General features: G+C 40.6%; 4 protein-coding genes across 4 annotated transcripts in view; all 4 read left to right on the top strand.

Moving 5' to 3' along the window:
• Positions 1-748: 748 nt before the first annotated feature.
• LOC107274540 (transmembrane protease serine 9) lies at positions 749-4,770 on the top strand. The gene is made up of 2 exons (XM_015753770.2): positions 749-1,508; positions 2,420-4,770. Exons 1-2 carry the CDS (start codon positions 764-766, stop codon positions 3,181-3,183), a joined length of 1,509 nt encoding a protein of 502 aa, XP_015609256.1. The 5' UTR covers positions 749-763; the 3' UTR covers positions 3,184-4,770.
• Positions 4,771-5,672: 902 nt separating this feature from the next.
• LOC107274541 (trypsin-7) lies at positions 5,673-6,812 on the top strand. The gene is made up of 2 exons (XM_015753771.2): positions 5,673-5,833; positions 5,940-6,812. The coding sequence occupies exons 1-2, from the start codon at positions 5,704-5,706 to the stop codon at positions 6,677-6,679; spliced, it is 870 nt and encodes a 289-aa protein (XP_015609257.2). The 5' UTR covers positions 5,673-5,703; the 3' UTR covers positions 6,680-6,812.
• A 1,585-nt stretch (positions 6,813-8,397) lies between these two features.
• LOC107274543 (trypsin alpha-3) lies at positions 8,398-9,606 on the top strand. The gene is made up of 2 exons (XM_015753772.2): positions 8,398-8,548; positions 8,682-9,606. The coding sequence occupies exons 1-2, from the start codon at positions 8,503-8,505 to the stop codon at positions 9,422-9,424; spliced, it is 789 nt and encodes a 262-aa protein (XP_015609258.1). The 5' UTR covers positions 8,398-8,502; the 3' UTR covers positions 9,425-9,606.
• Positions 9,607-10,446: 840 nt separating this feature from the next.
• Positions 10,447-12,216, top strand: part of LOC107274539 (transmembrane protease serine 9-like) — a 4,464-nt gene continuing 2,694 nt past the window's right edge. Inside the window, exons 1-2 of the mRNA XM_025091799.1 lie at positions 10,447-10,551; positions 10,684-11,424. Coding sequence (XP_024947567.1) covers positions 10,506-10,551; positions 10,684-11,424 — 787 coding nt within the window. The 5' untranslated portion in view covers positions 10,447-10,505. The remainder of the gene's footprint in view (positions 10,552-10,683; positions 11,425-12,216) is intronic.

The following is a 12,216-nucleotide window of genomic DNA, read 5'->3' as shown; positions in this document are numbered from 1 at the left end:
AAAAAGATACAGCTATGATAAAATAAAGATTAATTATGCGCATTTGGTAACAAGGAATATGTCGTACCTAGTGTAGTGTTCAGAGACAGGTCTTATTCGCTCGCTGGTTCTTCGATGAAAGGGACGACAATTCGTTTGACCGGTATTAATTCTATTTGATGAGGTGGGGATCGAACGACTCCTAATTGGTGTATTCGGATTGGGGCGTATCCCCACACATACACATACCAATACATATTAGAAGCACTTAGATTAACTGGCGTACTGACACGTTACAGGGTCGTCGACCTCACCTGGCGAACTTTATGTAAGCTAACCTTATGTACGAGGCAAGGGATGCGGATCAGGGGTTGTTTGTCGTCGAGAGAATTTTATGTATGCACGCTCGCGCGTACGTACCACCATAGTGTCCCACGCCAGAGTGTGAAATTGTTGGCAGGCCTTGGGAGGGGGGAGGGGGGAGGGGTTGCCTTTATTTCGTGGAAAAAAAAGAAGCCGTACCAGAACGACTTCCCGCAGTCATCACGAAAATCCTTATCACTGTGAATATCTGCCCGCCCTTCCCCAAAAACGCAACCCTATAAGGATAAAAATGACAAATTACACCCCGATTAAAATGACTACAATCAACCCTCTCATCCGTATCACGTACTATACATTGACAATCATCCCCCACTTTACTACCCTTAACATACTCTATATCAAGTATTTCGATTGGCCTATTTCAGCTAATCAACCCCCGAGCACGACCCTCTCAACCGAAATGAAAGTGCCAAACGTGGTAGATAGCAAACCACGTATCGTCGGTGGGACGGCGATTAGCATACAAAAAGTGCCGTATCAAGTATCACTGCGTCACAGGGGGAATCATATTTGCGGCGGAGTTATATTATCAGCAAGCTGGGTCCTAACGGCGGCTCATTGCGTAAACCAGAGCATACATAACATGGAAGTGCGTGCGGGATCTTCGAAAAGCAATTGCGGCGGGTCGCTTCACAAAGTCGATAAAATATACGTGCACGAGGATTATCACGTGGACGACTCGCACATATCAGTGAACGACATAGCGCTGCTTCTTATAAGCGATAAATTTAAATTCGACGAAACAAGACGGCCCATAAAGATTTTCTCGAAGAACGAAAAAGCCAAGGAAGGCGCTCGCGGACGGACATCAGGATGGGGTCGTACGAGTTTCAATGGATCCATATCGACAATGTTACAGATTGTGACGGTACCGATAATATCGAAGGTGAACTGTTCACGTATTTATGAGCAAATTGGCAAACTGCCTCCTGGACAAATTTGTGCCGGATTCAAGACGGGCGGAGGTGACTCCTGTTCGGGGGATTCGGGTGGTCCATTGGCCATTGGAGGAAGACTTGCGGGTATCGTGTCCTGGGGAATTGAATGCGGTTCGGATGAATATCCTGGAGTGTATACTGAGGTTGCTGCTTATCACGATTGGATAATGAAGCACATTGAAAGCCTGTCGGAAAACCAGACCACGTAGACGCGATCGATCATCGTTTCAGAAGATAAAGATTTAGCGCGACTGTGAGTGGATCTTTATTGAACTTTTGAACTTTGAACTGTCATTACTATTACGGTGGTTTTTAAATTCAGACAAATTATCATTCCTTGCGTAATCCTGCTGAGCGTTTGGTACGTCCGAGTACAGCTTTTTCGAATTTACTGATGCAGGTCCGATGGTTTATTGTGACCTTTGATTAAATTTAACGTCGATATATAAATATCGTTACTTCATAGAATCAAATAGTTTTCAACTACTGTCCGGCGTCCCGACGCTTTTCCTTCTCTGACTGATTCGAGCGTATCTTAATAGGTGACATTGTACCTCGCTAAATTGGATATATGAAACTAAAGGCACGGGGACGATGTAGGATCGATTTAGGGGTGAAATATTTATTGGGGTTGTACGAAGTATACCACCGTGACGGGGTGGATACCTTGTACGTTTACATTGAAATTGAGGATCCACCTGTCGAAAATTAACTTTCATCCCTTATATAGAAAAACGGTTGTATCGACTATTTAACATAAATAAAATGTACGTAAATGTATATGATATATGTATATGATATATGTCACGAAAACAAGGGGTGGATATTGATAGGCCTAAGGGTGGGTTTATATTGGGCAGGAAAAAAAATGTGAAAAAAATAAGGATTATTCCAGTACGATTCTCTGGCAGACTTAAGAAAATTCCTATCGATATATCTCCTCACCTCCCCCCCCCCCTATCAACCCTTTGGGCTTAAGTCTCTGATATACGAGGAGGGTATAATAAATAAAAAAGTATATATTAATCAAGAGATATAGGGAAATATCTTATTTCGTCACCCATCCATCCTGCGACCCTTGATGATTTTATCTCAATATTTCCATTGGTCTATTTCAGCCATTCAACTCTCGACCACGAATCCCCCATCCAATATGCGAATGGCAAACGAGAAACGTATCTATAACGCTCGTATCGTCGGTGGGATGCCGATAGACATTCAAGAAAGACCATATCAAGTAGTTCTACTCTGGAGGACACGGCCATTTTGTGGTGGTGTTCTTATTTCAAGAAGATGGATCCTTACAGCTGCCCATTGTATAACTGTCCCCGACACTGAGATAATGATCCGAGCTGGCTCTAGGATATCGACACATGGCGGCACAGTTCGCAGAATCGCTAAGGCATTCGTCCATCCGAAATATTATGTGTCATCGAAACGTGTACCGATTAACGATATAGCATTAATGTTCATACGCAAGCCATTCGACATGAACAGAAGCATATGGCCAATTAGACTTTTTGACAACAGGGATTCATTGAACGTCGGTGCCTTCGGGAAAGTGTCGGGCTGGGGTCTTATGGAAGAAGAAGGAAAAATGTCATCTTATCTCTTAATGACGACTGCACCGATTATGTCGAGGAGTTACTGTAATAAAACTTATGATATTTTTGGTGGATTGATGGAGGGACAATTTTGCGCCGGATACAAGGGGGGCGCGTGCGACGCGTGTTCCGGTGATTCCGGTGGTCCTTTGACGATAGATGGTAAATTAGCTGGACTTGTATCCGGGGGATTTGGCTGCGCTCGTCCCAGATATCCTGGAATTTATACCGAGATCGCTGTATATCGCGAGTGGATAAGAAGGTATACGGGAGTGTAAACGAGGCTTAAGGATCGAATTTTTGGAAATTTGTTTTAAAAAATTGTTTCTTATCGCTTACGAGTATTATATGTGTATATAACGACGTTATAAAGTACTTATCCATCAGGCTGATTCGTCTGTGATTTTTGTGTTTTTGAGATTGATATGGTTCGTGGGTGACTTTATTGTTAATTCAACAATTTGTTTTGGAAGTATCATGACTGGTTAATTTAATTAATTTAATTAATCAGGAGCATCATTTGTTTTCTAATTATTTATGGTACGATGAGGATGCTGGAGGAGATTTATTAATCGCTAAACACTTTTTGTGTCTTCTCCAGTCATTTTTATCTTGATAATACATATATACGAGGCAGACATATTTTTTGTCTGTTCTTTTTAATATACCAAAATTTACTTCCTTTTCATTCTTCACTTCGGTAATGTTCTTGATAGACTCGCGTGGAGCGTACACGTGTCAGTCAAGGATGCTTTTTCAGCAGGATATACTTGTAGAAGAGGATCATTTCCTCTTCGATGATCATCGGGTGTAATGGGATGAACGAGTTATTTTCAATTATGTAATAAAATGTGTTGGTACTCCTGATAATTTTTATGCCCAAACACAGGAAATTAGTGTGACGCGATCCGCATTATATTTATATGAGAAAATTATTTGTTTTCAAGAAAAATATTCATTTCGTCGCATTGTAATTAATCATTATAGTAAATGTACCGTAAGATCCGAAATTTTTACAGTGAATGAGTCTTATCACCTTTCAATGTTAATTTTCTTAATTAACATCAGCCCAACACGTGTAAATCACATGGGAACTTGATATGTAAGGGGAGAAAAAAGATCATTGATATTTGCAGCCTACATTAAGTTAAATTATTTTAACGAAGTATCGTGCAGATAAGGGACACAAAATTTGAGTTAATTAAATCTAGTAATCGCAACGAAGACAATTATAAAGGAAATAGACACCGGTGCTTCGTTTCATCCAATCCCGGTGCCAGGCAATTTCAACGTGCATACCAGGAAAACTATTGATGACAGTGGAAAGTGTACCCCCTATAAAACTGCCGTACAAAAGAATCTAAAATCCGATTGGAAATTGGCGCAGATCAGTTCATCGATGACGTTGCCGATTTTCACGTATGATTCAAGACACGTGGTTCCGGAAGCGATGGATACGTTGTTGAGTCAAGAAGGAAATACATTCGGCCGACAAGCTGACTGTCAAAAAAACACACAGACGTCGTGAACCGACTATATACACAAAATTATCATCCAACGCTTTATCATCCTTGCTCCAGTAAACGATATGTAATAGTGGCACGTATACAGATTTAAAATATCACACCCAACTATATGAAAGATATGAAAGCGCACGTGGATAATACAGTGCGCTAAGTGTAAAATTGTGATTTTACGATTAGTACGCCCTTTATATTCTATAAATACACAACGCATAGAATGCGCTTTATTCTCGACGACGCGAATTCTCCATAAGTGACTATAGAATTTCGAAAAACCCATCACATTTCCTGTCTGTAAAGTACAAAAAAAAGTTTTAATAAACGTGGGCTCTTTATTTCTGAGATAAGCAGCCATTTCAAATGACAAAATTATTTGAGCAGCTCCTCGAACTAGTCTCCATCGACCTTCACGAACACGGGTCAAAACGGAACACAGTGATGGCCCGACTCATCCAAACCCTCTAGACTGGTTCACGATAAGCTGGGTAGTCGGTGTTTTGGCAGAGTCGTTTTTGAACTTGTGAGCAGCCGCCCTCTACACCTGCCGATAAGGAGCTTTGCACGACTCGCATAATTTATCTCAAATTTCTATCCCTTGTGGAATACCACATATATACGAGATAAGAATAAGACTTTTGTGTGACGTCACTAAATTTTATTTACATCAAACAACTATTTCTTCAGTATAAAAAGTATCCATCTCGTCGCATTGAAATAAATCATGATTAGAAATCTACCATAAGATCAATGGACATAATGAGTGATAAACGACTAAACACACGTAAGTATAGTCAAGATCAAAAGTCTTACAGTAAACGAATGTTATCAATTATTTAAAATTAATTATCCGATAATCAGGTAACGACGAGCATAATTTTGTATTTTTCATTTAGACTAATTCTCTATTAACCAACAGAAAAAATTTTTCATCTCAACTGTATCTTGATTGCCGCGGCTATGTTGGCATATCTTTAAGACAGGATGCTGATAACAGTACTAATCCAATACGTAGAAGCGATCACTCAGTTTCCATTTGGGTATTTAGATACACAATGACGTCTTGATCATGAAATATCTAATAACGATAATTGAATATTTAATTTTTCCCTCGAATCGCTATAAAATAAATGTATACCTTTGAATTACGTAAATTTCAAAATTCATGAATAATTAAATAAAATAACTTATAGATCTTCTACGACCGTAGAACTATCTCAAGGAGATATCCAAAAGGTATTATAGTTAATAACAAGATGATGGATGAGAAGTTAATTAATGATCGCATCATCAGTGTCGTATATAAATACAACGGACCAGTTGCAACCTCTTAGAAGTCTTTCGAGTGCCAATAGAATAACAATGACGAAATACCTGGTGTTCGCCATCCTCGTGGCCGTTGCGGCCGGTAAGTTAAAATTGAATATCACCTGTATTTAAATTTATCATAAGATGCCTACCTGTAGATCCGATTACTTGAACCATATTATCATAACGTTACTTCGCTATTACAGGATCCCCCGCGTTCAACGCCAACCTGAACCCCATGTCGCCGACTGGTCGAATCGTTGGCGGAACAAGTGTCCAGATCGAGGAAATTCCCTACCAGGTGCATTTCCGTGTTCTCGGATCTAACCTCTGCGGTGGAAGCATCATCTCCGAGAACTGGCTCATTTCCGCTGCTCACTGCTTCTCGTACCCAGCAAGCTGGTACACAGCCCGAGTAGGATCCACAACATCAAACGCTGGCGGAAGCGTTCATACCCTCAGTACAATTGTCAACCACGAAGATTATCGCAGCAATCAGTATGGCATTCCCTTCGATGACGTATCTGTCCTAAAGTTGACGGATCCCATCAACTTCGACGTAAGCCGTCAACCCGTTCCTTTGTACAATGACGGGGAAGAGGCCAAAGTAGGAGCACTGAGTGTCATCACCGGCTGGGGTGCCCTTTCTCAGGGTGGTGCCGGTACCATCCATCTTCAAGCTGTCACGGTACCCATTGTCTCCAAGGAAGAATGTGATTCAGCCTATTCCATATGGAGTGGTCTACCCTACGGACAGATCTGCGCTGCTTACCCAGAAGGTGGCAAAGACGCCTGCCAAGGTGACTCTGGTGGGCCACTGGTCATCGATGGCCGCCTTGCTGGTATTGTTTCCTGGGGCAACGGATGCGCTCGGCCTGGATTCCCTGGTGTCTATACTGAAGTAGCTTATTACCGCAACTGGATCCACGGGAAGACCGCCATCTAAGAAGGGTCCTTTTATAATTGTCACCGTTCAAATATATGATTTCGTTCACTGTATTTTTTTAATGTCTAGAACAATGCTTGCTGTAATTGTATACGAAAATACATATAATTAAATTGAGTATATGTTACAAATATCTGTGACCATCTTTTTTTTCGTTTTCACGTCTATCCCTGTGTTTATGCCTGTTGGCATATCTAATTTGTGACGTCCACAACCTGTCTTAGAGTGAAGGGATAAACGACGCGGATGTTTTTAAAAACACCTAACTTAATTTCATCGTTGTAACTTGTGAACTGACTATATACATAAAATTTGCATCCAATGGTTTACCATTGGCGTGCCAGCAGACCACGTACACATTGCAATGTGGTTGCACATCTACGAAGTTAACATTCTATACTCAAATATAGAATAGCTAGTAAATACATGATAAGCATATGAATATTGAATCCTTATGCTTTAAACGATCGTTTGGGATTCTCCAGATTCAAAACTCACTTTACGCAAATAGAGAGTGTATCCGCTAAGATGTACATATATACGATGAAACAAACATGCTCCCCTCGAAAATGCAATTTTAGGAGACAATTTATCGAATTCTCGTTCCACGCCCCTCTAGCGGGATTTTCTGGAAGTAACGTAGGTGCTTAACGGCGCCATCTGGTGGAGATTCACGCTGTGAATATGCATGATTGGCTTTTCTATTATCTGGTAACATGTTTTACATTACACAGTTTCTTATCAGAAATCGGTCCAGAGGATTAGAACTACTAGGATAGTTACTAATCTGCCGTATTAACGGATGTTAATGGAGGCTGATTTAAAAAGCTACTGTGATGACGTGAATGTCTGCAATGTTTTTTTTTTATTATTGAAATCTTTCTATGTCTTTATACTAAATGTAGTATACTTTGATTGCAAATAGAGTATAGATAGCAATAATTAAATATTTCACGATTATCGTCGAGTTATACCTGACGTATCTTGAAAATCTCTACAGCTATAATTCTATGATCCAGTAGATTACTTGACACCTACTAAGTCATTCTTCATAATAAGTAACCAAGATATGACTTATCTGGATTCTGTACCGATTAGATATTTCATTCAAATTATTATCCAAACGATTGCTAATTTTATTATTATTTTTTATTTATCTTATATCTCTTCGACCACGTAGAAAATATTTATTTTACTTGATTTACGCACTTTCACGTTATATATTAAATCTTACACATATGATATATCGTAAACTGATTATGGCACTTTTAATAATTTCTTGATAAAACTTTATTATTGTATTTTTTTAATGGAACTAATGAAAAATATTTAAAAAATTAAATTATAGATGTTATGTAACGTTAGGGTTTGACGCAGTTATCCTTATGTATACATATTCGATAATCAGTTTAAATTTCGATATTCAACGTATTTAACAGAGGAACCGAAGTATTCGTAGGATTATCGAAATCCATTTCAAGATAAAAAATGCACTTTCTATTAAAAAAATAAATAAATAAAAGAATAGCAAGGAAGTGAATGGCGGATGAGGATTGTCGTAAATAAATGAATGTTGTAAATTATAATCAACCATTTATACCGTGATTTATATATTCATAATCTGGAGTCTCATGATACGCTATATGCGCACCGTCTAATCACGATAAAAATCCAATAAGATTTGCACGTACTAAGTCGCGTTATCATATCAAACGATTTTAATCAATAGGCATTGAACTGATTTATCAGGATCTGAATTTGTATAAATACTGAGAGTTTTAGCTACACGATACAAGTACCTCTTCTAAATTCAAAAAGCGAAGATGTACAAGTTCTTGGCACTTACGGCTCTACTGGCGGTGGCTTCGGGTGAGTAAAGAAAAATTTCTTAAAAAATGTCTCCAAAAAATTCACATATAAATTTTCACTCTTATTAAATAAGACTTAAAAAAAATTCTAAAGCAATTATTTATTCACATATGTCTTATGTCATTCTCCATAGCCGACCCCATCGTTCTCCTTAAGCAGGCTCACCCCCTGAGCCCCAGCGGACGTATCGTCGGTGGCGCCCCCACTACCATCCAAGAGGTACCATACCAGGTAGTGATCCGCGTCTTTGGATCAGCCATATGCGGTGGCAGCATCATCTCCGATAACTGGGTCGTGACTGCAGCTCACTGTAACGATTACCCAACCAGCTGGTACACCATCCGCGCTGGTTCCACCTTATCCAACAGCGGCGGCAGCATCCACTCTCTCGCGGCCATCATCAACCACGCCAATTACCACAGCACCGCAGAAGGAATTCCAGTTAACGACGTCGGTCTGTACCGTCTCGCCTCCAGACTCACCCTTGACTCCACCCGTCAGCCAATCCCACTTTTCAACTCTGGCGAGAGCGCATCGGTCGGTGCCATGGCCGTCATCACCGGATGGGGTACCCTCACTCAGGGTGGCAGCACCCCCACTGTTCTTCAGACCGTCAGCGTCCCCATCGTCTCCAAAAGCTCCTGCAACAGTGCCTACAGTATGTGGGGCGGTCTTCCCGCTGGTCAAATCTGCGCTGCATACCCTGAGGGTGGCAAGGACGCTTGCCAGGGTGACTCTGGCGGCCCACTTGCCATCAATGGCCGTCTTGCTGGTATTGTCTCATGGGGTAATGGATGCGCCCGCCCTGGATTCCCTGGTGCCTACACTGAGGTTGCTGCCTTCCGTGACTGGATTATGACCAACTCTGGTGTATAAACATCTTCGCTTTTTTTAGGCGCGACCGCATGGACCATGCGGAAGTGTCTTGTTTGATTGAACATCACTTGAATGATTATAACGACAGTGTACCCATAATCTGATTGTAACTGTGCATCCACTGTTGGATAAACTGTTTAATTAGATTTTTCCAAATATAACTACATAATAAAATACGTAAATTCTGGTTTTACTTATAACCTCTCTCTACCGTTGCGCACGTGGGTCTGTTATGCATTCCTAATAATGCCACGTGATATTCCAAGATTACGCACAAGCTGTAATTTAGAGGAATAGAAACTTTTTCATTATATTTACCATACTTAACTCAAATTCTGACAAGTACTGTTAACAGTGATACACGAGTCTTGACAGACAAAACCACTAAGATTACTTTAATTTATAAAAATGCTCACAAACTGCATATTAAAATATTAATCGAATTTGACAAGAATGCATTTGCAACCATAAAACAGAAGACTTCATTGGGACGTGCAAACATTTTATCGTCTTCTTACTCGATCTCATAAATTAAGTAACAATGTCAGGTACTTAGCAAGTATCTAATCTTATATTACAAGACCGTAATTTTCACGACTAAATGCTAGAATTCTCACGTTCAGTATAAAAATCTAGTGTATCTCGTACACTTGATTATTAGGAATGCCACACAAAAAACAACACGTACAATCTATACTGGAATATGTGTACTTCCACGATACTATCAGTCGAGGACACCGTCCACCTCAGGTCCAACTTAATGGACTCTGGAATTAAGATGACATCGGAAGTGAATGGCGGATGAGGATTGTCGTAAATAAATGAATGTTGTTGTAAATTATAATCAATCATTTATACCGAGATTTATATATTCATAATCTGGAGACTCATGATACGCTATATGCGCACCGTCTAATCACGATAAAAATCCAATAAGATTTGCACATACTAAGTCGCGTTATTATATCAAACGATTTTAATCAATAGGCATTGAACTGATTTATCAGGATCTGAATTTGTATAAATACTGAGAGTTTTGGCTACACTGCACAAGTACCTGTTCTAAATTCAAAAAGCGAAGATGTACAAGTTCTTGGCACTTACGGCTCTACTGGCGGTGGCTTCGGGTAAGTAAAGAAAAATGTCTTACAAAATTTCTCCAAAAAATTCACATATAAACTTTTACTCTTATTAAATACCACTTAATAAAATTCTAAAGCAATAATTTATTCACATATGTCTTATGTCATTCTCCATAGCCGACCCCATCGGTCTCCTTAAGCAGGCTCACCCCCTGAGCCCCAACGGACGTATCGTCGGTGGCGCCCCCACTACCATCCAAAAGGTACCATACCAGGTACTGATCCGCGTCTTCGGAACGGCCCTCTGCGGTGGCAGCATCATCTCCGATAACTGGGTCGTGACTGCAGCTCACTGTAGCGTATTCCCAACCAACTGGTACACCATCCGCGCTGGTTCCACCTTCTCCAACAGAGGCGGCACCGTCCACTCTCTCGCGGCGATCATCACCCACGACAACTACTACAGCACCTCAGAAGGAATTCCAGTTAACGACGTCAGTCTGTACCGTCTCGTCTCCAGACTCACCCTTGACTCCACCCGTCAGCCAATCCCACTTTTCAACTCTGGCGAGAGCGCATCGGTCGGTGCCATGGCCGTCATCACCGGATGGGGTGATCTCACTCAGGACGGCAGCACCCCCACTGTTCTTCAGACCGTCAGCGTCCCCATCGTCTCCAAAAGCTCCTGCAACAGTACCTACAGTATGTGGGGCGGTCTTCCCGCTGGTCAAATCTGCGCTGCATACCCTGAGGGTGGCAAGGACGCTTGTCAGGGTGACTCTGGCGGCCCACTTGCCATCAATGGCCGTCTTGCTGGTATTGTATCATGGGGTAACGGATGCGCCCTCCCTGGACTCCCTGGTGCCTACACTGAGATTGCTGCCTTCCGTGACTGGATTATGACCAACTCTGGTGTATAAACATCTTCGCTTTTTTTAGGCGCGACCGCATGGACCATGCGGAAGTGCCTTCTTTGATTGAACATCACTTGACTGATTATAACGACAGTGTACCCATAATCTGATTGTAACTGTGCATCCGCTGTTGGATAAACTATTTAATTCGATTTTTTCAAATAAGATGACTTACTCAATAACGTCAATGCTGGTTTTACTTATAACCTCTTTCTACCGTTGCGCACGTGGGTCTGTTATGCATCCCTAATAATGCCACATGATATTCCAAGATTACGCATAAGCTGTAATTTAGAGGAATAGAAACTTTTTCATTATATTTACCATACTTGACTCAAATTCTGACAAGTACTATTAACAACGTTACACGAGTCTTGACAGACAAAACCGCTAAGATTACATTAATTTATATAAATGCTCACAAACTGCATATTAAAATATTAATCAAGAGACTCGTTCGAGTCTCGCGCCAAGTACAGGCAACCCGCTGTACAGGGCGTAGCGCACCGAGACTCTTTACTCGAGTCAACTCCTTATCCCCCAAAAACACTTACGTGTAAAAAACTACGCCAAGTACATGATTGCTGTGAATTCCTCTAACAAAAAGTATTGATATCATATTATTGAGGGCAAGTACATAAGTCACTACATGTGTTCCTATTATATGATCCAGCACTGGCCCATAATTTTAATTATATTTTCAATATTTCCTATAACGTTTTCGCTACTCTTTTATGTTACTGCTGCTTCCCGTATTTAATTATGATTTAATGGTGATTTAATAATTAATAAAACT

Source organism: Cephus cinctus, unplaced genomic scaffold (genome assembly GCF_000341935.2).
Source record: "Cephus cinctus unplaced genomic scaffold, Ccin1 Ccin1_scaffold3291, whole genome shotgun sequence".
Lineage (NCBI taxonomy): Eukaryota > Metazoa > Arthropoda > Insecta > Hymenoptera > Cephidae > Cephus > Cephus cinctus.
The sequence above is the reverse complement of the archived record's forward strand: the minus strand, read 5'-3'. Positions and strand labels throughout refer to the sequence as shown.

Excerpts from the sequence above, each read along its gene's own strand:
- LOC107274540 (XM_015753770.2), top strand. The coding sequence starts at position 764 with ATGAAAGTGCCAAACGTGGTAGATAGCAAACCACGTATCGTCGGTGGG. Across the intron at positions 1,509-2,419 it reads GTCGGAAAACCAGACCACGT|CCATTCAACTCTCGACCACG; the intron begins AGACGCGATCGA and ends GGTCTATTTCAG.
- LOC107274541 (XM_015753771.2), top strand. The coding sequence starts at position 5,704 with ATGATCGCATCATCAGTGTCGTATATAAATACAACGGACCAGTTGCAA. Across the intron at positions 5,834-5,939 it reads CCTCGTGGCCGTTGCGGCCG|GATCCCCCGCGTTCAACGCC; the intron begins GTAAGTTAAAAT and ends TCGCTATTACAG.
- LOC107274543 (XM_015753772.2), top strand. The coding sequence starts at position 8,503 with ATGTACAAGTTCTTGGCACTTACGGCTCTACTGGCGGTGGCTTCGG. Across the intron at positions 8,549-8,681 it reads TCTACTGGCGGTGGCTTCGG|CCGACCCCATCGTTCTCCTT; the intron begins GTGAGTAAAGAA and ends CATTCTCCATAG.